Source organism: Mercenaria mercenaria, chromosome 18, assembly GCF_021730395.1.
Source record: "Mercenaria mercenaria strain notata chromosome 18, MADL_Memer_1, whole genome shotgun sequence".
NCBI classification, from domain to species: Eukaryota; Metazoa; Mollusca; class Bivalvia; order Venerida; family Veneridae; genus Mercenaria; species Mercenaria mercenaria.
In genome coordinates, this window is record NC_069378.1 from 49,631,297 (window position 1) to 49,658,053 (window position 26,757).

At 36.7% G+C, this 26,757-nt stretch overlaps 1 protein-coding gene across 8 annotated transcripts in view; it reads right to left on the minus strand.

Annotated features, from left to right (window-relative positions):
• LOC123537795 (cys-loop ligand-gated ion channel-like) overlaps positions 1-26,757 on the minus strand; it is a 146,562-nt gene that overhangs the window by 18,303 nt on the left and 101,502 nt on the right. For all 8 annotated transcript variants that reach the window (XM_045321617.2, XM_053529554.1, XM_053529555.1 and 5 more), the window contains 5 exons: positions 18,518-18,646; positions 16,452-16,646; positions 14,159-14,416; positions 6,255-6,410; positions 2,369-2,548 (listed from right to left, as the gene is read on the minus strand). In XM_045321617.2, coding sequence (XP_045177552.2) covers positions 2,369-2,548; positions 6,255-6,410; positions 14,159-14,416; positions 16,452-16,646; positions 18,518-18,646 — 918 coding nt within the window. The remainder of the gene's footprint in view (positions 1-2,368; positions 2,549-6,254; positions 6,411-14,158; positions 14,417-16,451; positions 16,647-18,517; positions 18,647-26,757) is intronic.

Below are 26,757 nucleotides of genomic sequence, written 5' to 3' on the forward strand. Positions count from 1 at the left end.
TTTTTGTAAATATCTTGTTTGTAAACATTAAAGATTGCATTTTGTAACCTTAACTCAGGGTTCCATATTTTAGCGTGTCTTGTACAAGAAAAACGTGAAATCAAGCTAAAACAAAACATAATCAAAAAGTAGAAAGGTGATAGAGAAATTTTGGTTTGAAAACGTGTAAACACGCGTAACCTAGTAAACGAACTGTACATAAATATCACGTTGGTTTGAAGGCAATATACTTACAAATGTCAGGTGTGTTTGCACGACATATATACAAACGACAGGTATGTTTGCAAGACATAAACTTACAAATGATAGGTGTCTTTGCAAGTCGCCATATAACCTATAATTGTGTCGGTGCGACGTTAAACCAAACAAGAGGACCATGATGGTCCTGAATCGCTCACCTCTTCCCACATGATCCAGTTTTGAGTATGACGTCATTTTTTCTATTATTTGACATAGTGACCTAGTTTTTGAGCTCATGTGACCCAGTTTTGAACTTGACCTAGATATTATCAAGATAAAAATTCTGACCAATTTTCATGAAGATCCAAATAATTGAAAAATATGGTCTCTAGAGAGGTCACAAGGTTTTTCTATTATTTGACCTATTGACCTAGTTTTTTAAGGCACGTGACCCAGTTTCAAATTTGACCTAGATATCATCAAGTTGAACATTCTGACCAATTTTCATGAAGATCCATTCAAGGGTATGGCCTCTAGAGAGGTCACAAGGTTTTTCTATTTCAAGACCTACTGACCTAGTTTTTGATCGCAGTTGACCCAGTTTCAAACTTGACCTAGATATCATCAAGATAAACATTCAGACCAACTTTCATACAGATCCCATGAAAAATATGGCCTCTAGAGAGGTCACAACGTTTTTTCATTATTTGACCTACTGACCTACTTTTTGACGGCACGTGACTCACTTTCGAACTTGACCTAGATATCATTAAGATAAACATTCTGACCAATTTTTATGGAGATCCATTCACAAGTATGGCCTCTAGAAAGGTCACAAGGTTTTTCTATTTTTAGACCTACTGACCTAGTTTTTGACCGCACATGAACCTGTTTCGAACTTGACCTAGATATCATCAAGATGAACATTCAGACCAACTTTCATGAAGATCCATTGAAAAATATGGCCTTTAGAGAGGTGACAAGGTTTATCTATTATTTGACCTACTGACCTAGTTTTTGAAGGCACGTGACCCACAAGGTGAACATTCTGACCAATTTTCATGAAGATTTCATGAAATATATGGCCTCTAGAGAGGTCACAAGGTTTTTCTATTTTTAGACCTACTGACCTAGTTTTTGACCGCACGTGACCCAGTTTCGAATTTGACCTAGATATTATCAAGATGAACATTCAGACTAACTTTCATACAGATCCCATGAAAAATATGGCCTTTAGAGAGGTCACAAGATTTTTCTATTATTTGACCTACTGACCTACTTTTTGATGGCACGTAACCCAGTTTCGAACTTGATCTAGATATCATCAAGGTGAACGTTCTGACCAATTTTCATGAAGATCTTATGAAATATATGGCCTCTAGAAAGGTCACAAGGTTTTTCTTTTTTTAGACCTACTGACCTAGTTTTTGACCGCATGTGACCCAGTTTCGAACTTGACCTAGATATCATCAAGATGAACATTTAGACCAACTTTCATACAGATCCCATGAAAAATATGGTCTTTAGAGAGGTCACAAGGTTTTTCTATTATTTAACCTACTGACCTAGTTTTTGACGGCACGTGACCCAGTTTCGAACTTGACCTAGATATCATCAAGGTGAACGTTCTGACCAACTTTCATGAAGATCTTATGAAATATATGGCCTCTAGAGAGGTCACAAGGTTTTTCTATTTTTAGACCTACTGACCTAGTTTTTGAAGGCATGTGACCCAGTTTCAAACTTGACCTAGATATCATCAAGGTGAACATTCTGATCAATTTTCATGAAGATCCATTGAAAATTATGGCCTCTAGAGAGGTCACAAGGTTTTTCTATTTTTAGACCTACTGACCTAGTTTTTGAAGGCACGTGACCCAGTTTCGAACTTGACCTAGAATTTACCAAGATGAACATTCTGACCCATTTTCATAAAGATCCCATGAAAAATGTGACCTCTAGAGATGTCACAAGGAAAAGTTTACGCACGGACGGACGGACGCACGCACGCACGGACGACGGACGACGGACACTGCGCGATCACAAAAGCTCACCTTGTCACTTCGTGACAGGTGAGCTAACAAAAAAGTGTGTCTTTGCACGACATAACTATACCCAACTACTACAAACGAAACATTGTGTGTTTGTATGAATGATACAGGTGAGTTTGAATATGATATATACTTACAAACAGATAGATGATCACAATGAAGCCAATGTTGTATACGATATAGAGAACACTGAGAATTGTTAGCACGATATTTTCTACATGGTCTGCATACTTTCTATTGTAGTTGAGGCGCGTGACAATGGCATGCCACGTGCATACCGCCGATAACATTACCATGGAAACTAATAAATATTTGTCCTGAAATATAAAAAAAAAAATATTTTTTAAAAATATTTTTTTTCAGTGAATTATTCAAAAATTGATATATACACTCAAGGACATTAAAACGTCTCATCCTTGCACTCGGAAAATTTGGCCCAAAAAGATTTTCATAACTGATATATAATATGCATAATAAATAAGGGTATTAAGGTGACACTGTTGGTTTCTTTTTTGTTGGTTCATGTTTTTTTATTATTATTATTTGCTTTATAGCGTTTCAATAAAAGATTTTGATGAACGCCAACTTTTCAAAAGAATAAAATGTTGATACTGATTTTGATAAAAAATATTTTCAAATACCTTCAAGAAGGGAAATTTTGATGAAAACTGTTCGTGAGTTTGTAATAGTTTTTAGTCCTCAAGTGTATCTGATATTTTCGCATGCAATGGGTGCAAATTCATTAAGACTTAAAAATAGAGAAAGTTCGTCTGTTTTCTTGTTAAAATCACATCCAAATGAGGATTGTAAGCATTAGTCAATATCATACCAAGATATGTTGCAAGGGACTGGAAACAAGGAATGCTCTTTATTTAATAAAAGTTTTAAAAAGGAAAACAAAACCTCTCGATAAGTGGCCAGACTTAAAAGTTCTTTCCAGCGTCATGAAAGAATGATCGATGATGTTTTTCATATGTCAGCTAGTGGTTAGGCATTCTTTTCCCATTTCTATTTTTCTGGGTGATCTCTGTTAGAGTATTTAAAAGACTTTTCTAAGTTAAATATACATATATTTATATATAATGGTTAGATAAATTGGAATGACGTGGATGGAATAACAGAATACAGTCACATAAACGTACTGAATGACTTTTGCAACAAGTGTAAGCAAATTCTGCAGATTAGCTAGGATTATTTCATTGTTATAAAAGTTTCCGCAGGCATCCTTAGTTCTATGTTATCTTATTTTATTATTTTAATAGTTGCCATAGTCATCTTAAGTTCCAAGTTTGTGCTGCTTGATGTTTGCAAAACTGAAAATTACACATTCTTTTTTCTATATCTGCAACTTGACTGGTGGTAAATGTCAAAACATAAAGCGTTTACTTGAATATTCATGACATGTGTTGCTGTTAAATGCATATCAATCCGTAGGCGGATCTGGCAATTGAAACGAATATATTCTGGTAAGTACGCGTAAAATTAAACATTGGACAGAAATGTTAAAACTAACTAAACATCAAATTTCCAGTCTCAGATTTTGTTCTAGTCCGAGACAATTGTATCATTCGTTTGAGTTAAACGAATATTAAACATGTATTACTTTAAACGGCAATGCATTTAGGCTAATAAATAAAAAATAACACATATGTAACTACGGGCCAAAGCTTCGGTTAGCTACATATATCGATTTTTAATACATTTGTACGTAAATGCTACAGCTTCGGTTAACTACACATATCGATTTTAATACATATGTACGCAAATGCCATAGTTCCGGTTAGCTACACATATCGATTTTAATACATATGTACCCAAAGTCCACAGCTCCGTTTAGCTACACATATCGATTTTAATACATTTGTACCTAAATGCCAAAGCTCCTGTTAGCTACACATATCGATTTTAATACATATGTACGCAAATGCCATAGTTCCGGTTAGCTACACATATCGATTTTAATACATATGTACCCAAAAGCCACAGCTCCGTTTAGCTACACATATCGATTTTAATACATTTGTACCTAAATGCCACATCTCCGGTTAGCTACACATATCGATTTTAATACATATGTACCTAAATGCCACAGCTCCGGTTAGCTACACATATAAATTTTAATACATTTGTACCTAAAGGCCACAGCTCCGGTTATCTACACATATCGATTTTAATACATTTGTACCTAAATGCCACATCTCCGGTTAGCTACACATATCGATTTTAATACATATGTACCTAAATGCCACAGCTCCGGTTAGCTACACATATCGATTTTAATACATATGTACCTAAATGCCATAGCTCCGGTTAGCTACACATATATATTTTAATACATTTGTACCTAAAGGCCACAGCTCCGGTTAGCTACACATATCGATTTTAATGCATATGTACCTTACAGCTACAGCCAACTACAGAGATATACACCAAATGGTACTTAACGGTTACACCATCGATTTTACGTCATAAGCACCTAATAGTCACAGCTACGGCCTGGATTAGTAATCATTAGTAACTCCTCTAATTACAACTTTTTCAATAAATGTTTTCTTGATGTTTTCATTATAAAGAATCTTTATGTTATGAAATCCATCACGTTTTGGCAAGTATGTAGAGAAAATACTAAAGTGCTATACACTCTCTGCCACAATCATAGTAGATTCTAAGTGGAAATGAAAAACAGGTTGATTGACAAATAGAGATGGAGAGGTAAATGGATTTGTAACGTTTTGGAAAAGGTTATTACGTGCAAGAACAGAAGCAGACGACTTAAAAGTTTCAATAAAAGTCTAGGCTGATACAGAAGAATTGCAATAATGTCACTGCTGTCTTTCTGTATGTCAGTTACACATTTTTGAAATATTACAAAACATTTTATGGATGTGAACATTAACTTGGTAGTGTAGCTTTGTTGGTGCCCTAACCTTATTTGTTTTGTCTTAAATAATAATGCAACAAACAAATTCCATAAACCGAGTGACCGGCATATCAAAAAAAGAATGTTTTTCTTTTCATCCATTATTAAGGATTTAGGGAATATGCTACTACCATAGAGGTGTGGCACATTTATAAGTGGATTGAGTTTAATAACTTATTCTTGAGTCCTAGCCATAGTTATGGGAAAATTGCTGATAATGTTTCTGGCCATATAAAGAAAGTAGTTGAAAACATAGCCTCTGAGGGGTTAAAATCCTTGTCTAGGAAGTAGTTATATTAGTACATGTATGTGTTTTTTTGTTTCTTGTTGTTGTTTTTTTAAATAATTATCAAGAATGAAACGACATTGATAAATTGGACCTTATTTGTAGTACGTAGAAGTTGTAAAGTGTGTGTGTGGGGGGGGGGGGGGGGGGGGGGGGGGGAGGGGGTACACTGAGTATTCAGCAAAGGCATACTAAGTTTCATTATATTAAAAAGTAATGTATCTGTTACACATGTTTTAACGTATTTTCCATGCCATTTTTTTTTCAACTAAAACAATTGTCTATTGTTTGGAGTCCTCTGTGCTTCAAGAAAACCTACCCTTACCTTTTATCTACTAAAATCGATATTGTCAAAGTCTGTTATCGCAAAATACTGATGAGTGTATCAAAAAGATATTGAGCTTTTACATGTATTTCTCAAGGCAGTATTAACAATCAATTTACTGGTACAAAATACCTCATCATTACCATAATTATGGATATTAAATGTTTATGTTCATCTTCTTGATTGGTCTGAAGTAAGTCTTCACACCTTAGGTCATTGAGATAAAAATGCAAAAAAAAAGAACATTTTAACTAAAAATATATATATATATTTAAAAACCTGTCCGCCATATTGTTGCTCAGTTGTGATGTCATGGGGTTTTCCACGTAAGCCCCGCCCCCACGCGGATGACTCACTGCTACGTCAAAGGGTCACGTGATCTGGCTGCAGGTGCAGGTTGGCAGAACAAACGATTGCTATATACTACTACTAAGCCACCATCTGTTAAACAGAGAAAACTGAACAAAACAGAGATTAATCAAAACAACTTACCATATAAGTGAGGTAAGAAATTCGTGGAAGACTTGAATTAACTACAGATTTGAACGCAACTGCCGTTAAGACAAGTGTGAAAGACAATTGTAGCCTGTTTTGTGGAAGGTCCTTTTCCACTGAGAATGTTGCAAACGCTAAACTACAGATCAGGAACTGAAAAGATAAATACACGTGTTGTCAGTATGTCAAAAAATACAGGGAACGTTTTCCTCAACGATTAAGTCTGAATTTTACACTTTTTAAAATATGTCCTCGTAAACATTTCCTCTGGCATTGTTACATTAGAGCAGAATGTTGCGAGATTAAAGTATGAATGTGCCTTCTCGTCTACAGGTATCTCAGAACAACTTCAGTACATAAAAACCTTTGGCAAAAGTAATACTCTAAGTCAAAACGATTATAAGTATATGTACAGATTGCACTATATCATTGGTTGATGACAAACGTTTGGAAACAGCGCACTCTGTTATGATTTAAAAACATTCAATTAACTGAATGCTTTTGTGACTTTTTCGTTTTTATTGTTGGGTTTAATGTCATACCGACACAATTATAGCCATATGGCGACTTTAATGACAAGGAAAGAGCCCAGGCGCCCCTCCGTGCATTATGTCATTATGAGTAGGCACCTGGGTAGAACCACCGACCTTCCGCAAGCCAGCTGGAGGACTTCCTGACATGAAAAATTCAACGCCCAGTAAGGCTCGAACCCATATTAGTGAGGGGCAATTGATTCGAAGTATTTTAAACAAAGTGGCGTCAGATTGTAAAAGGAATGCAACTTCATGATTGCATAATCTGATTTTGTTAAAATTCTGACAGGTTATTAACAACAATTGTGCTAAATTTATGGATAATTTCCAGCATATGATATCAATATGAAAACTGTAACGTGTTGCGCCTAATTTGTTTAATGATTGTTTTAGAATGATTAATAAATCATAAGGGAGATGCTACTGAAATTAATGAAATCCACACACAGAAAAAAGAAATTTCAATACCGATATATCTTCAATTGGAGCAAAAAATTAAAGGTGGTCAATCAGTCACATTTAAACATTTCATGACTTCACTTTTCGTATATACTATTAGGGATTTACTTTAGGAAAAACAGGCTCATGGCATTGAGCTAGAACCCTATTAAAATATATTTCACTACCTTTTGTTTTGTAATTGACGCCCAAGGGGCATTTATTTTGATTTCAGTACAACTTCCAGAAATACAGTTGCATAATTTGACAGATATTTGGATTTTTCAACAATCTGAACCAAAAGGCAAGTTTACAGGTCTTCAAACCGTGTATAGATTCCGAATTCATTTATCTTTTATTTGTTTTAGGTTGCACAGCCAAGATAGTTATACGGAGGTAATCAGTATTCTACAAACATAAATCTTTAATAAATATACTACAATTACATTAACATTCCTTAGGCTAAGTACGTTTATCAAATTTATTCTTATGCTAAGATTACTGTACCTTGGTAGGACAACAATTAACATGCTTTGAGCAAGTAATGAAAACAAAGAAGTGCAAGTGGTCGCTTAATAAAGGCTCAAATCAATCAACTACTTGACCAATACCTTCATAACCTGATTTACTTATTAATAAGCACATAATACTATATTTATCAGTTTATTCTTAGGAAATACAGGTGTAACATGGTACAAACAAATACGTTGTTTTGAGAGTGATATTGTGAGAGGTAACGCTGTACAAATAATATGGTGGTTTGTTTGTTTTGTTTTGGGTTTAACGCCGTTTTTCAACAGTATTCCAGTCATGTAACGGCGTGCAGTTAACCTAACCAGTGTTCCTGGATTCTGTACAAGTACAAACCTGTTCTCCGCAAGTAACTGTCAACTTCCACACATGGATCAGAGGTGGAGGACTAATGATTTCAGACACAATGTCGTTTATCAAATAGTCACGGAGAACATACGCCTCGTCCAAGGATCGAACTCACGATCCCGCGATCCGTAGACCAACGCTCTTACCCACTGAGCTAAGCGGGCGGGTATATGGTGGTTTGAGAGGTAACATTGTACAAATACATATGGTGTTGTGAGAGGTAACACTGACAAACAAATATGGTGTTGTGAGAGTTAACACTGTACAAATAAATATGGTGTTGTGAGAGGTAACAGTGTTCAAATAAATATGGTGTTGTGAGAGGAACATTGTGAGAGGTAACATTGTGCATATAACTATGGTGTTGTGAGAGGTAACACTGTACATATATATATGGTGTTGTAACATCGATAAAATATGTGTGGAGGGGTAACACGTACAAATAAATATGGTGTTAGTGAAGGTAACATAGTATATACAATATGGTGTGTAAGGTAACGTGTACCAATAAATATGGTGTTGTGAGAGGTACATTGTGAGAGGTACAACTGTACATATAAATATGGTGTTATGAAAGGCAACACAGTATATACAAATATGGTGTAGTTAGAGGTAACGTTGTACCAATAAATATGGTATTGTGAGAGGTAACACTGTAAAAACTAGAGCTATCACTGAAGGTGATGAATGTACCCCCCGCATGCACTGACACAGTACATTGCAATTTAACGCACAAAAGACTGCATAATTATGTGGACTGTAAGTATAAAGACTCTATGTATAAAGTATAGTAACAAAAACAAAGTCCCATAACTCTGCAGAATATTTATCTAAACGAACATGCACCATGCACAAGTCGGGTTGGTACTGATCACTTGTGTGAAGTTTCATTAAATTGTGTGCAAGGGTTCGGGAGATTAGGTGCGCACAAGATTGCATACGCAAACTGTATGTATACAGTATAGTAACAAAGATCAAAGTCCCGTAACTCTGCAATATTTTTTTTCTGAAAGAACCCAACGTGCACCATGTACAACTACTGTTGTTACTGATCACTTGTGTGAAGTTTTATTGAATTGTGCCAAGGGGATGAGGAGAGTTGGTGCGCACAAGATTGTGTCTATGTAGATAGTATAGTAACAAAAAACAAAGTCCCATAACTCTGCAATTTGTTTTTCTGAAAGAACCTAACTTGCATCATGCACAACTACTGTTGTTACTGATCACTTTTGTGAAGTTTCATTAAATTGTGTCACGGGGATGAGAAGAGTTGGTGCGCACAAGATTGCATATGCAGAATGTATGTATATAGTATAGTAACAAAAATCAAAGTCCTGTAACTCTGCATTTTTTTTCTGAAAGAACCTAACATACATCATGCACAACTACTTTTGTTACTGAACACTTGTGTGAAGTTTCATTAAATTGTGTCAAGTGGGTGAGGAGAGTTTGTGTCTATGGATATAGTATAGTAACAAAAACAAAGTCCCATAACTCTGCAAAAGAAATTCTGAAAGAACCTTACATGCATCATGCACAACTACTGTTGTTACTGACTACTTGTGTGAAGTTTCATTAAACTGTGTCAAGGGAATGAGGAGAGATGGTGCGCACAAGATTGTGTCTACGGACAGACGGATGGACAGACAGACAACCTGAAACCAGTATACCCCCATTACAACTTTGTTGTCGCGGGGTACAATAAATATGGTGTTGTAGGAGGTAACATTGTACATATAAATATGGTGTTGTGAGAGGTAACATTGTACAAATAAAAGATATGATGTTGGGAGAAGAAACCCCGTACAAATACATATGGTGTTGTTAGAGGTAACATTATACAAATAAATATGGCGTTTTGAGAGGTAACACCGTACAAATAAATATGCTGTTGTGAGAGGAAACATTATACAAATACATGTGGTGTTTTCAAAGGTTACACCGTACAAGTAAATATGATAATGTGAGAGTTAACATTGTGGAAGGTAACACTGTACAAATAAATATGGTGTTGTGAGCTGTAACATTGTACATATAAATATGGTTGTGTGAGAGGTGACTTTGTACAAATAAATATGGTCTTGTGAGATGTAACACTGTACAAATACATATGGTGTTGTAAGAGGTAACATTATACAAAAAAGTACGGTTGGGAGAAGAATCACTGTACAAAAAAATATGATGTTGTGAGAGGTAACATTATGCAAAAAAGTATGTTGTTTTGAGAGGAAACACTGTATAAATAAATATGGTTTTCAGAGAGCTAACATTGTGAAAGATAATACATACATATAAATATGGTGTTGTGAGAGGTAACACTGTACATATGAATATGGTGTTGTGAGAGGTAACATTTTACAAAATAATATGGTGTTGTGAGAGGTAACACTGTACAAATAGATATAGTGTTGTAAGAGGTAACATTGTAAAAATAAATATGGTGTTGTGAGAGGTCACACTGTACAAATGAATATGGTATTGTGAGATGTAATATTGTACAAATAAATATGGTGTTATGAGAGGTATTATAATGCATTGTACAAATAAATTTGGTGTTCTGACAGGTAACAATGTAAGAGGTAATACTGTACATATAAATATGGTGTTATGAGAGGTAACATTGTATATGTAAATATGGTGTTATGAGAGGTAACACTGTACATATAAATATGGTGTTATGCGAGGTCACACTGTACAAATGAATATGGTGTTGTGAGAGGTAAGATTGTACAAATAAATATGGTGTTGTGAGAGGTACCATTAAACATTGTACAAATAAATTTGGTGTTATGAGAGGTAACGCCGTACAAATAAATATTTTGTTGTGAGAGGTAACACTGTACATATAAAAACTGTGTTGTGACAGATAACAGCGTACAAATAAATACGTTGTTGCGTGGGGTAACATTGTAAGAGGCAATACTGTACATATTATTATGGTGTTGTGATAGGTTACATTGTACATATAAATATGGTGTTATGACAGGTAACACTGTCCAAATAAATATGGTGTTGTGAGAGGTACCATAATGCATTGTACAAATAAATTTGGTGCTGTGAGAGGTAACACTGTACATTTAAAAAATGTATTGCGAGAGGTAACAGCGTACAAATAAATATGTTGTTATGTGGGGTAACATTGTAAGAGGAATCACTGTACAGATAAATATGGTCTTGTGAGAGGTAACAGCGTGCAAATAAATATCGTGTTGTGAGAGGTAACACTGTACATAAAAATATGCTCTTTTGAGAGGTACCACTGTTCAAATAAAGATGATGTTGTGAGAGGTAACATTGTACAAATAAATATGGTGTTGTGAGAGGTAACATTGTACATACAAATATGTTGTTGCGAGAGGTAACACTGTACAAATAATATTGTGTTGTGAGAGGTAACATTGTAAAAGGTAACATTGTAGAAATCAATATAGTGTTGTGAGAGATAACATTGTACATACAAATATGGTGCGCCGAGAGGTAACACTGTACATATAAATATGGTGATGTAAGAGGTAACATTGTACATACAAATATGGTGTTGTGAGAGATAACATTGTACAAATAATTATTGTGTTGTGAGAGGTAACCCCGTACAAATAAATATGATATTTCGAGAGGTAACGCTGTACATATAAATATGGTTTTGTGAGAGGTAACATTCTTCAAATAAATATGGTGTTGTTAGAGGTAACACTGTACAAATAAACATGGTGTTTTGAGAGATAACATTGTACAAATAGATTTGGTGTTGTGAGAGGTAACACTGTACAGATAAATATGGTGATGTAAAGATAAATACTGTGAGAGGTTAAAGAGTACAGATAAATAATGTGAGATGTTATAGTGTAAAGATAAATATTTTAAGAAGTTAAAGTGTACAGAAAAATATTATGAGAGGTTACAGTTTACATATAGATACTGTGAGGTTAAAGTGTACAGATCGATAATGTGAGAAGTAATAATGTATACATAATTGTTGTCAGAGTACATATAAATGCTGTTAGAGGTTACGATGTACATGAAAATATTCTAAATTGTTACAGTGTGCATATTAATGTTATTAGAGTTTACAATGTACATGAAAATATTGTAAGTGGTTACAGTGTACATATAAATGTTGTTAGAGTTTACAATGTACATGAAAATATTGTAAGTGGTTACAGTGTACATATAAATGCTGTTAGAGATTACAATGTACATGAAAATATTGCAAGCGGTTACAGTGTACATATAAATGTTGTTTGAGTATACAATGTACATGAAAATATTGTAACTGGTTACAGTGTACATATAAATGTTGTTAGAGTTTACAATGTACATGAAAATATTGCAAGTGGTTACAGTGTACATATAAATGTTGTTAGAGTTTACAATGTACATGAAAATATTGTAAGTGGTTACAGTGTACATATAAATGTTGTTAGAGATTACAATGTACATGAAAATATTGTAAGTGGTTACAGTGTACATATAAATGTTGTTAGAGTTTACAACGTACATGAAAATATTGTAACTGGTTACAGTGTACATATAAATGTTGTTAGAGTTTGCAATGTACATGGAAATATTGTAACTGGTTACAGTGTACATATGAATACTGTAAGTTGTTACAGTATATAGATAGATACTGTAGGAGGTTAAATGATACAGATAAATTTTGTGAGAGGTTACTTTGTACGTATAAATAGTAGGAGATGTAACAGTGTACAGATAAATATTGTGAGCAGTTCAAGTGTGCAGATAGACATTGTGAGATGTTACAGGGCACAGTTAAATATTTTGTGAGGTTATAGTGTATAGTAGTCACAACTTGACCGCGATGGTTGACCTTAGGCTGATTATTCATATCGATTATTTCATTATAGAAATCAAGGGTGCTTAGGGTAGCCGTTTATAATTTTATGGAATTAGTTTGTATACAGTGCAGTATCAAAGTATATAGTATACACTTACATTTGATCAGTTAAAACTTTCCAATACACTAATTTATATTTACACAAATTTATATTTCCTTTTTTTCTCGTGCAGCTCGTGTTTTACGTACACCCCTTTTCAATAATAGGTTGTGCCTCATTGTGTATTATAATGCAAAGGTCAACCATCGGGGTCAAGTTGCGTCCACTATATGTATAAATGTTATGACAAATCACAAAACACACCCATATATACTTCAAAAGAGAAAACGATAGATAAATCAACGTTGGGAGACGTTACATACAGTTATACATATAAATGTTGTTAAAGGTTACAACACACAAATGAATATCAATGCATAAATATATATGCAATTAGATGTAGTGAGAAGGAGGTTTCGGTGAACATTAAAATGTTGTGACTGCTACTTGGAAAGAAGTCATTGTGCTCCTGTAAATGTTGTCATGTCCAGATAAAATAAAGTTACAGTGCATATATAAATGTGATTTTTAGTGAGAAAGAAGTTACAATGTACATAAAGATGGAGTGATTTCTAGAGAGAAGGACGTTATAGTGCAAATATGAATTTATGTGATGCCTACCTAGTAGGTAGTTGCGGAGCGCATATAAATATTGTAATGTCTAAAGAGAAGAAAGTTACAGAACAGATATCAATGGTGTGATGTTTAGTGAGAATGACCTCCACATATTGCTGGTGTGATTTCCGCGGAGAAGAAAGTTACAATGCACATATAAATTGTGTTATTTCTAAATGTGTACATACAGATGATATGATTTCTAACGATGAAGAAAGTTACTTTGCACATATAAATGGTGGGCTTCTGTAACAGTTGTGATGCCTAGTGGAATAGCATGTTACCATGTATATATTTACGGTTTATTTCTAGTATCCACATACAGATAGTGTGATGTCTAGGAAGAAGAAATTACGGTGCATGTTTAAGTATGTAACTGCTAATTATAGGATGACATTTTGATGTGCATCTTAATGTAGTGATGGCTTGTAAAATGGAGTTACGGTACATATATTAGTCATGTAAAGTATTTTGAAAAAAGAATTTACAGTACATAATATTATACAAATGTTTACTAAAACTTGACAAACTGTGTACTTACGGTTATCATAAATATATTCCAAACAAAATAACCAGGCCGACGTGCAGCTCGGCATTTTACGGAAAGGGCCGAACGTTTTACGGAATTGTCGACCTGGTCTATCACAAGTTCTTTCTTATTACACTCTGTGTGCACATATAAATGCCACTCCTGTTCATCAACAAACGATTGTCTATTTACAACATGATGTTCATCTTTGTCCTCAACAAGTTCACACTCACTGATGGGTAACTCAGAGGCCACAGTAATTGTTAAATCCTGAAAGTTATAAACACAAATATAATAGTGTTTCAATTAAACATTCCTTTGTACTCTTGCTCGAAATTGCATGTACAGAGAAAGAAAACTGAGCCGCACCATGAGAAAACCAACATAGCCTATTTGCGACCAGCATGAATCCAGACCAGCCTGAGCATCTGAGCAGTCTGGTCAGGATTCATGCTGTTCGATAACGGTTTCTCTAATTGCAATAGGCTTTGAAAGCGAACAGTATGGATCGCAGCCTGGTCTTGATCCATGCTGATTGCAAATGTACTATGTTTGTTTAATTTCCTCATGGTGCGGCTCAATTATGTTTTAACAGGTACGTTAAGTATAAAATTACTTGTCTGAATGGTTAAACTCTGTAACAATATTTTCACTGGTAAGATACCGTCTGATGTGACCTATTCTGCGAAGTTGTGCATATCCAGCCCGGCACACCGGGTTGACTTGTTGTTCCATATCCATACCGCTATCAAATACTGCTCCAAGATTCCTAACACATTTCGTGGATTTTATCACAGAATCACCGACCTTCACAGAAACGTCATCAATGTACTTGGAGTTACGCTTTGATGTCAATAGCATTACCTCAGTATTATCAGCATTGCGCTTCAGCATGTTGGAATTCATCCACGAGACAATTTCGGCCAGACAGCTCTCAATGCGGCGCAAAGCTTCACTTCTGGCCACAGCCTCTATCGGCTTAAAAGATAGGTATAATTGAGAGTCATCAGCGTAGAAATGATGAAGAAGTCCATGACGTCTGCATATGGCACCCACGGGTTTAGTGTACATGATATAGTTCTTTGGACCAAGCACTGATCCCTGGGGCACACTGTATTTCATCAACGTAGGCGTCGACAACTCACCATCAACGCATACAGTTTGATAGCGGTCACTAAGATATGATGACATCCATGCAAGTGCTTTGTCTGTGACTCCAAAATGATGTTCGAGCCGGTGTAACAGTGTTTGGTGATCAATCGTGTCTAAAGCCGCAGAAAGATCGAGTAGCACGAGGACTGTTACAGAATTTTGATCGAGAGATGTGAGGATGTCATTCTGTACCTTTATCAAAGCCGACTCAATTGAATTAAACTTTCTGTAAGCAGACTGCAGTCCCTCGTGTAGCTCATTTTCACTCAAGTGTCGCTCAAGACGCGCATCTACTACCTTTTCTAAGATTTTTGAAATGAAAGGGAGGTTAGATACAGGCCTGTAGGTTTTGACAATGCTTGGTTCAAGACCTGGTTTCTTAAGCAGGGGTCTTATCCTAGCACTTTTAAACTCTTTTGGTACATAACCTAATTCCATTGATGTATTTATGATGTTTGTTATCAGCGGCAAGAGCTCATCGAGACATTTCTTCAGAAGCCATGTTGGTAAAGGGTCAAGTTCGCAGGATTTGTTTGGAGATTTTTGTATAATTTGTTCTACTAATATGAGGGTTGTCAATGGTTTACCCACAGTTGTACTTGTTAAACTATAAATTATAGATCCCTTATTGACTTTCTAAGGAATAAGGTAATTGCTTTCACTTCAAGTAAGACAGCAGACTACAAAAGTTTTTTATATTACATTACGTGCGAGGTCAACAAGTATAACGTTTGTATATAGGCCTAAGGCACAGCGAGTAAGACAATGGGCAATTATAATTGTAAATAGCAGTGCTTGTGAGGTCAAAGACTACAACACTTGTGTATGTTTGTTAATGCTAGTAAAACAGCGGGCTATTATAGTTGTACATATTGTTTATAAGGTCACAGACTATAACAGTTGTGTATATGGCATTGCCTGTCAGGTCAAAGACTATAACAGTTGTGTATATGGCATTGCCTGTCAGGTCAAAGACTATAACAGTTGTGTATATGGCATTGCCTGTCAGGTCAAAGACTATAACAGTTGTGTATATGGCATTGTGAGTGATTTTAGCGTATCGCTGAAATATAAAGCGGCAGAAGATCCTGTTGAATTCACTGAAACTTCACAAACATTATTCATTACGATTGTATATACTAATTCTATTTACCTGTACATCGAATGGAAAATCATCTAATTCTAAATTTTCCATAAATGTTCCTTTCGCCACTCTTTTCTCATATATAAATGCCTCCCCTTTTTCATTGTAGATTATACGATGCCGGATTTGTTCTTTAGGATCGCCAAGGGAATTTTCGATGTACAGTTTTGGACTCCATAGCCGTGCAAAGTCTATGGCGTCTGCCTGGAAAAGAAATTAACATTCAAAATCAATATATAATTATACAGTTTAAATCAGTTGAGGGATTTGCATGCTATAACAGAATTAAGACATTAAAATATCTAACATTGTTATTGCGATATATTGTCCGAGCATCATTGTACAATTACAGACATGCATAATATATTAATTTATGATTGTCATATTATTTCAATATATTTACCATTTCAATATTAGATATTTCGAGATAAATAAACAATGCATTTCAATTCGGCGCCCAAAAATGATATATGCGCAATCGGTCATATCATGTATTACAGAATGAAAATCAACAAAAAAAAAAAGAAATAATTTTAAAAGAAAAAAATAGATGAACTTTAAAAGGCAGTATTTTAAGAAAAGTTTCGTGCATTTTTATTTGTACAGGTGTTTATGAACCTTGATACAGAAGCCTTCTTGTATTAAGCGCTATCCCGTTGCCCTGGAAGGTCATACCAAATTATTTAAATCCCTCTGTACATACGAGAGTTACAGTCTCAGTTTTTATTATTCTGTTCATTTAAAACACCGTAATTCCCATGTTATAATTTCAAGTGACCACAAACAAAAAACAAATGTACAGTGGCCGCAGCAGATGATTGTTATTTTCCCTTAGTTATGAGTTGTAACTGTATTTACTTTAGACGCATATTTTATTAACAATTTCGTATCTGAAATGTCATCATATTGGCTATTGTATGACATAGAGATAATGCAAACAGAATCGATAACTATTTTGGAATCATTATTCCGCAGTTAAGTTCGGACGAGTTTCATCAGAATTTTAGATTTAATCTTGTAGTTTTTAGATTAATTCATTTCGGACCATAATAGAGTGGTGATTCGATTTAGTCGGTATCATGTTTTCATTACATTAAAATAGACCGCTTAAACAGAAAGAAAAGATAATATGTAAGGGCAAATTTCTCGGAAGCACAGAGCACCACAAACTGCACAGCCTCAGAGTCACGTATTTGCAAGGTAGGGCAACAACGAAGTTGTAACGGAAAATTATTATAGACGGGTCTAATTTAAACTTAAATATGTTGGTGCATTTCTTGTGGACTAGGCAAACTTGTCTGCATTGATTGTGTTTTTTTTTTTGTATTGTGGTGGTTGATTCGAGTTTATATTAGCTTTAATTTGTATTTACACTCGTTCTAAAAGGATGAAATGTATAAACGTTTTAGAAATTCGCCGAATAGCAACTCGGAATCCAGTTACATCAAATACACCCTAGGTTTATCATTTGCATATATGCATATGTACACAAGTCTGACAAATCAGTGGTGACTCTTGAGTGACTTGGACCAGATAAGCTATAATATATATTTCTCTGAAAGATAACAGATCACGAGGATAAATCGGCACACTTAGAGATAGTGTACAATAAGGAAAATAACTAAATTTAGAACAGCGTGAGCTCCACTAGGACACAAGTTCGTTAATTATATTTTTATAGACAGGCAGAATTTATTCAGGGTTTACAAACCAGACCAATGCATCAAAGCCCCTTACAGTGCATTCGATAGGTAATAAAGTTGGTTTCAAAAATGCTTTATATACACGCCCATTTGACCTGGCTCAACATTTTCATATACTCAAATCTTTGTTATCATATCTTACAAATCAGCAATGATAGTTTAGTACTTTCACAAAATGGGATGAGAAATAATATGTTCTCTCCCTGAAAATTAATTGGATCAATGAGGATACATTTGTACATTGAATATATTGAAATAGTGTTCATCAGGGGAAATGATCAAAGTCAGAGTGGAAAGATGGCAATGGATATATAAAAAGTGTCATGGGTTGCTTTCAATAACCGCCAAGTTCAACTTAAGGCAAAAACTTACTGTCGTCTGCTGACCATCTAACGTTGGTTCCCGCCATTTTGCTTTTACGATGACGTCAGCATTAAATTGTTCCTTGAGCGTATCTATCTCGCCGACTTTGAAAAATTGAACCACAATTTCAACCTTCACCTGAAAACATAATATAACACTTTTAAATGCTGAAAAAGGGCTACGGAAGCTCCGACGTGAGATGTATGCAGGATTTTCTCGTCTCGGAGCAAAAAGTTTATATTTCGATCCCAAGAGTTAATTTCTTGTCACCTTGAGACAGTATTTTGTTCCCCTGAGTTAGTATCTCGTTACCACGCGGTAAAAGCGTCCACTTGTCATTTATTTGATCTCATGACCACGAGACACTAACGGGTGGAACGAGGTACTATCTTATGGCAACGATCTAACAAATGTGTTGCAAAGAGATACTATTTGTGGCAACGATATAACTATCTCGTTGCCAAGAGACCTATGATTTACCTCCTCGTGACTACGAAATAAGAAGAAAGTACTCTTGTCACATCGAAGCTTCTGTAAAAATATTACGCCTGAAAGTAATGATTTCATGGTTTGGAAATTGACAGGTGCATTCTAAATTAGTTACTTAATCGTCCAATACCAAGGCTGCACTGATAATGTAAATGTCAGTTAAATCACGTGCGTATATCGTTGATGCAACGTCTAAAGAATCTGTTCTATGTTACCTTTTACATCTTTTCACAGAAAAAGAATTTCTATTAACACAAATAGTAACTGGTTTTCATCTTAACGACAATAAATACTTCTGTATAGCCTCTGATATTTTATAAATTCATTTCTTTTGCGGTCTGGAATGCTCGATTATCTGTAATACAAAAGTTTTGAACAGTTCTCGTGCCAGACGGTTCAAAAATAACCTGTTGTAGCGTGACCGTTTATGGACCCTGCTCATTTAAAAAACATGATAACTTGTTCTCGTTATATTCATAGGAAATATCACGCACTATTTTCATAGTTTATTCTTTAAAAACTATAATATATAATGTATTACTTAAAAATTCACAATTATTAACACTGGGTGTCGGCGAACAATACATCCTAGTTCTATGTAAACGTTGACAGTCGTGAAGAATTGCTTGGCACGTGCATTTTGCTATAAGCTATATATCAACTGTCACGAGATTGCATTCCATTTCTTAGTGAACGTTCCAAAACATAAGCGCATCTTTTGGCACAAAATGATCGACAATAAATACACTAACTAAATTATGAAATGTGTCCTAAGGTAATATCAGTTAAGTTGGTCTGCAGTTCGCAGTTCGCAGTTCGCGTTTCGAATTGCGAACTGCAAACTGGTCTGCAGTTCGCAGTTCGCAGTTCGCGATTCGAATTGCGAACTGCAAACTGGTCTGCAGTTCGCGATTCGAATTGCAAACTGTAAACTGGTCTGCACTTTACGATTCAAATGTCAACGTGCAGTCTGATCTACACTGTCCTGCACATTGCAGACAAGAATGCATTTCACGGTTGGTCTGCAGTTCGCGTTTCGAATTGCGAACTGCAAACTGGTCTGCAGTTCGCGATTCGTGTTGCGAACTGCAAACTAGTCTGCAGTTTACGATTCAAATTTCAACGTGCAGTCTGATCAACACTGTCCTGCGCATTGCAGACAAGAATGTATTTCACAGTTGGTCTGCAGTTCGCGTTTCGAACTGCGAACTGCAAACTGGTCTGCAGTTCGCGATTCCTGTTGCGAACTGCAAACTAATCTGCAGTATACGATTCAAATTTCAAAGTGCAGTCTGATCAGCACTGTCCAGCGCATTGCGGACCAGAATGCATTTAATAATTAGTCTGCAGTTCTCATTTCGCGTTCCAACTGCGAACTGGTCCGCGTTCGCGTTCCAAATTGCAAACTGCAATCTTGTCTGCTGATTACAATAAAAATTTCAAAGTGCAGTCAGATCAGCACTTTCTTGCGCATTGCAGACAAGAATGCATTTGGTCTATAGTTTGCAGTTTGTGTTTCCAATTGTGAACTGCAAACTGGTCTGTAGTTCGCAGTTCGCGTTTCGAATTGCGAACTGCAAACTGGTCTGCACTTTACGATTCAAATGTCAACGTGCAGTCTGATCTACACTGTCCTGCACATTGCAGACAAGAATGCATTTCACGGTTGGTCTGCAGTTCGCGTTTCGAATTGCGAACTGCAAACTGGTCTGCAGTTCGCGATTCGTGTTGCGAACTGCAAACTAGTCTGCAGTTTACGATTCAAATTTCAACGTGCAGTCTGATCAACACTGTCCTGCGCATTGCAGACAAGAATGCATTTTACAGTTGGTCTGCAGTTCGCGTTTCGAACTGCGAACTGCAAACTGGTCTGCAGTTCGCGATTCCTGTTGCGAACTGCAAACTAATCTGCAGTATACGATTCAAATTTCAAAGTGCAGTCTGATCAGCACTGTCCAGCGCATTGCGGACCAGAATGCATTTAATAATTAGTCTGCAGTTCTCATTTCGCGTTTCCAACTGCGAACTGGTCCGCGGTTCGCGTTCCAAATTGCAAACTGCAATCTTGTCTGCTGATTACAATAAAAATTTCAAAGTGCGGTCAGATCAGCACTTTCTTGCGCATTGCAGACAAGAATGCATTTGGTCTATAGTTTGCAGTTTGTGTTTCCAATTGTGAACTGCAAACTGGTCTGTAGTTCGCAGTTCGCGTTTCGAATTGCGAACTGCAAACTGGTCTGCAGTTCGCAGTTCGCAGTTCGCGATCTGAATTGCGAACTGCAAACTGGTCTGCAGTTCGCGATTCGAATTGCGAACTGCAAACTGGTCTGCAGTTCGGGATTCGTATTTCGAACTGTAAACTGGGACACAATTTACGATTCAAATTTCAAAGTGCAGTCCGATCAGCACTGTCCAGCGCATTGCGGACAAGAATGCTTTTCATAATTAGTCTGTAGTTCGCATTTCGCGTTTCCAACTGCGAACTGCAAACTGGTCCACAGTTCGCGTTTCAAATTGCAAACTGCAATCTTGTCTGCTGATTACAATAAAAATTTCAAAGTGCAGTCTGATCAGCACTTTCTTGCGCAATGCAGACAAGAATGCATTTCACAGTTGGTCTATAGTTCGCCGTTTGTGTTTCCAATTAAGAACTGCAAACTGGTCTGCATTTCACAGTTCGCGTTCCGAATTGCAAACTGCAATCTTGTCGGCTGATTACAACAAAAATTTCAAAGTGCAGTCTGATCAGCACTTTCTTGCGCATTTCACAGTTGGTCTATAGTTCGCAGTTTGTGTTTCGAATTGCGAACTGCAGACTGGTCTGCAGTTCGCAGTTTGCGTTTCGAATTGCGAACTGCAAACTGGTCTGCAGTTCGCAGTTCGCGATTCGAATTGCGAACTGCAAACTGGTCTGCAGTTCGCGATTCGAATTGCGAACTGCAAACTAGTCTGCAGTTCGCAGTTCGCGTTTCGAATTGCGAACTGCAAACTGGTCTGCAGTTCGCGATTCGAATTCGAACTGAAACTGGTTTGCAGTTCAAGATTCAAAATGAAAGTGAATTTGAAGGTTACTCTTATATTTTAAAGTAATAGGTCAGTGTTTGCTAAATATAAAATTTTGAGCCGTGCCATGAAAAAATCAACATAGTGGGTTTGCGACCAGCATGGATCCAGACCAGCTTGCGCATCCGCGCAATCAGGTCAGGATCCATGCTGTTCGCTAATGGTTTCTCTAATTGCAGTAGGCTTTAAAAGCGAACAGCATGGATCCTGACCAGACTGCGCGGATGCGCAGGCTGGTCTGGATCCATGCTGGTCGCACACCCACTATGTTGGTTTTCTCATGGCACGGCTCATTAATGTTAATGGTCTGCACTTCCTCCCTCTTCAGTAGAACTGCAAAGTGCCGGCAAGTCTGCGGCTCCTAGTTTTCGATTCAAACTACGAACTGCAAACTGGTCTGCAGTTCTCAGTTCGCAGTTCGCAATTCGTAGTTCATAATTCGAATTGCGAACTGCAAACTGGTCTGCAGTTCGCAGTTCACGATTCGAATTGCGAACTGCAAACTGGTCTGCAGTTCAATATTTAAAATAAAAGTATATTGGAACTCTTAGGCCTAGAATTTCGTACTTAGTAAGTTTTTGCTTAAAAGAGGTTATGGTCCCTCAGCTGCAGTCACTTTATCTGAATCGAAATTGTAAACTGTAAGCTGGTCTGACTAAGCGACCTGTACCGGTTCTTCTCCTAAAAGAAGGCTTCTAAAGTGTCATTGCTATGCACAAGGTATATCAAAGCACCAGTCTGTCTTTCCACAAAGAGTCTGTATCTAAATACACGATTTCTCTCCATCTGCTCTGAGGGATCTCGCTCTTCATCTGGTGAGATCGTTAGGTGTCAGATTACTTTCGCGACCAGAGTGGCTGCGTTTGTGCTATGTAAAACGCCTTTAAACGGGCTTATCATGAAAAGGACTATTGCTTATTGTATTGAGAATAGATCTAGACCATTTTCATTGTAAATTTCCTGAAATAAGTTTTATTCCTTGCGAAAAATGTCTACCTACGCGTAATTGCTAAACGGCTGTTTTCATGGGGGCATTTTTAGAGGGTGATGTTTCTCAGAACAGATTATTTTTCTTATATACAACATAAAACATGTCAATAGTTTTCTATTTTTGATAAGAAGACATGTTATACTAAATGACCATATATGGTTTTCATATCACTGAAATGCTCTAAAGTGCTGAAAATGAGGTCTGAATGTTTTGTTATTAATATGAAATAAATAAGGAATTGAATTGGTAGAATGTAACCTACATGACAAGAATTCACAAAAGACTGTACGGGCAAGGATGAAGTGCCTCGGACATCTCCGTTAATATTCGTAATAACACGTTCATTGCCGAGAATATCCAATTCAATTAAACAGCAGACGATACCGCCAGGAAAAAGTATTAGTTTCCCCGCTATGCGCGGCGCACGTCACTATTAAGTTTAAAGAACATGAAATGTTACATCCCGTGACAAACATGCTATAACTTCTACATGTTTTCATTGTTTATATTTAAGCTTATCTATATTCGTCACCGGTAATTGATATGGGCGGCTCCTCCATAAAAATGTTACTAAATTCATTGGAAAAAATCCTGCAAGATAGAGAAGCTCCATTTCAAGATTTTTCATTTTTTCTTTACTTTTCCAGTTTGCAGATCGCATTTGAAAACGTGAACTGAGAACTGCAAACTGCAGACCAACTGTGAAATGCATTCGTGTCTACATTTTGCTGGACAGTGCTGATCAGACTGCACTTTGAAGTTTGAATCGTAAACTGCAGCACAGTGTACAGTTCTCAATAAGAATCTCGAACTGCAGACCAGTTTTCAGTTCGAATTTGAATCGCGAACTGCAGACCATTTTACAGTTCGCAATTCGAATCGCGAACTGCGAACTGCGAACTGCAGGCCAGTTTGCAGTTCGCAATTCGAAAGGCGAACTGCGAACAGCGGACCAGTTTGCAGTTCGCAATTCGAATCGCGAACTGCGAACTGCAGGCCAGTTTGCAGTTTGCAATTCGAATTATGAACTACGAATTGCGAACTGCGAACTGAGATGTTCGAATCGAAAACTAGGAGCCGCAGACTTGCCGGCACTTTGCAGTTCTACTGAAGAGGGAGGAAGTGCAGACCATTAACATTAATGAGCCGTGCCATGAGAAAATCAACATAGTGGGTTTGCGACCAGCATGGATCCAGACCAGCTTGCGCATCCGCGCAGTCTGGTCAGGATCCATGCTGTTCACTTTTAAAGCCTACTGCAATTAGAGAAACCATTAGCGAACAGCATGGATCCTGACCAGACTGAGCGGATGCGCAAGCTTATCTGGATCCATGCTGGTCGCAAACCCACTATGTTGATTTTCTCATGGCACAGCTCAAAATTTTATATTTAGCAAATACTGACCTATTACTTAAAAGTATAAGAGTAACGTTCAAATATATTTTTATTTTGAATCTTGAACCGCAGACCAGTTTGCAGTTCGCAATTCGAAACGCGAACTGCGAACTGCAGACCAGTTTGCAGTTCACAATTCGAAACACAAACTGCGAACTATAGACCAACTGTGAAATGCGCAAGAAAGTGCTGATCAGACTGCACTTTGAAATTTTTATTGTAATCAGCCGACAAGATTGCAGTTTGCAATTCGGAACGCGAACTGCGGACCAGTTTGCAGTTCGCAGTTGGAAACGCGAAATGCGAACTGCAGACTAATTATGAAATGCATTCTTGTCCGCAATGCGCTGGACAGTCAAGTCAAGTCAAGTCAAAAGTTTATGAAATGTAACAAAGGCCTCCGGCCCAAAATACACTACATAATATATAGTAAGTAAATATATAAACAGTTGTGATCCTACAAAATGTATACATATACAGTCGGATAAGTTAAAATACATATTCATAGGTTCAGCACACAGTCGACTAGTAAACATAGGCTGCTGAATATCATATTTAACAGGTCAAACATTATTTAAGAGTTTCTCAAGATACAATGCTGTTAGATATAACACCTTTTCATTAGCAGAGCTAAGTATGTTATAAAAACTTTGTATACTTCTGTCAGATGAATACCAATTAAGAAGATACTGATTACGGATCTCACTAAATTTCTCACATTGAAAAAAAGCATGATATTCACATTCAACAATACTAGTGTTACTTCTATTATAACAAATTGCAGATACGAAGATACGAGATTCAAAAGGTGTATTGTTGTGCCTACCAGTTTCAACATGCAGCTTATGGCTTGAACAACGAAATTTTGACATTGCTAGTCTGTATTTAAATGGCAAATTTATTGTAAGGTAACGTTCTGTATTTAATAAAGTTTTAAAATGTTTATAATGGTGACATCTACTTGATTCTTCGATAGACTCTTTTCAGTTTTGTTTATGACAATATATGAGTCTTTGACGAAAAATACTAACGAAGTAGTCAATATTTCCAACATCATGTGAAACCCAAACATAACCAAACCATACAAAAATAACAAGTGTTTGACCTGAGTAGCCCAGATGATTCTACATACGTTATCTAAAGATTTTAGCATAAAATAACACCGTTTACGGTAACTAGAGTTATCCATCTGTATTAGTTAGCTGATCAGACTGCACTTTGAAATTTGAATCGTAAATTGTAGCCCAGTTTACAGTTTGAAATACGAATCCCGAACTGCAGACCAGTTTGCAGTTCGAATTCAAATCGCAAACTGCAGACCAGTTTGTAGTTCGCAATTCGAATCGCGAACTGCGAACTGCAGACCAGTTTGCAGTTCGCAATTCGAAACGCGAACTGCGAACTGCAGACCAGTTTGCAGTTCGCAATTGGAAACACAACCTGCGAACTATAGACCAACTGTGAAATGCATTCTTGTCTGCAATGCGCAAGAAAGTGCTGATCAGACTGCACTTTGAAATTTTTATTGTAATCAGCAGACAAGATTGTAGTTTTCAATTCGGAACGCGAACTGTGGACCAGTTTGCAGTTCGCAGTTGGAAACGCGAAATGCAAACTGCAGACTAACTATGAAATGCATTCTTGTCCGCAATGCGCTGGACAGTGCTGATCAGACTGCACTTTGAAATTTGAATTGTAAACTGCAGCCCTGTTTACAGTTCGCAATATGAATCTCAAACTGCAGACCAGTTTGCAGCTCGAATTCGAATCGCGAATTGCAGACCAGTTTGCAGTCCGCAATTCGAAACGCGAACTGCAGACCAACTGTGAAATGCATTCTTGTCTGCAATGCGCAGGACAGTGTTGATCAGACTGCACGTTGACATTTGAATCGTAAAGCGCAGACCAGTTTACAGTTTGCAATAGGAATCGCGAACTGCAGACCAGTTTGCAGTTCGAATTTGAATCGCGAACTGCAGACCAGTTTGCAGTTCGCAGTTCGAAACGAGAACTGCAGACCAACTGTGAAATGCATTCTTGTCTGCAATGTGCAGGACATTGTTGATCAGACTGCACGTTGACATTTGAATCGTAAAGTGCAGACCAGTTTACAGTTCGCAATTCGAATCGCGAACTGCAGACCAGTTTGCAGTTCGCAATTCGAATCGCGAACTGCGAACTGCGAACTGCAGACCAGTTTGCAGTTCGCAGTTCGAAACGCGAACTGCGAACTGCGAACTGCAGACCAACTTAACTAAAATCCTAAGGTAACTTGTCTGTGCTCGTGCCAATTTAATGAGAAGTATGGGG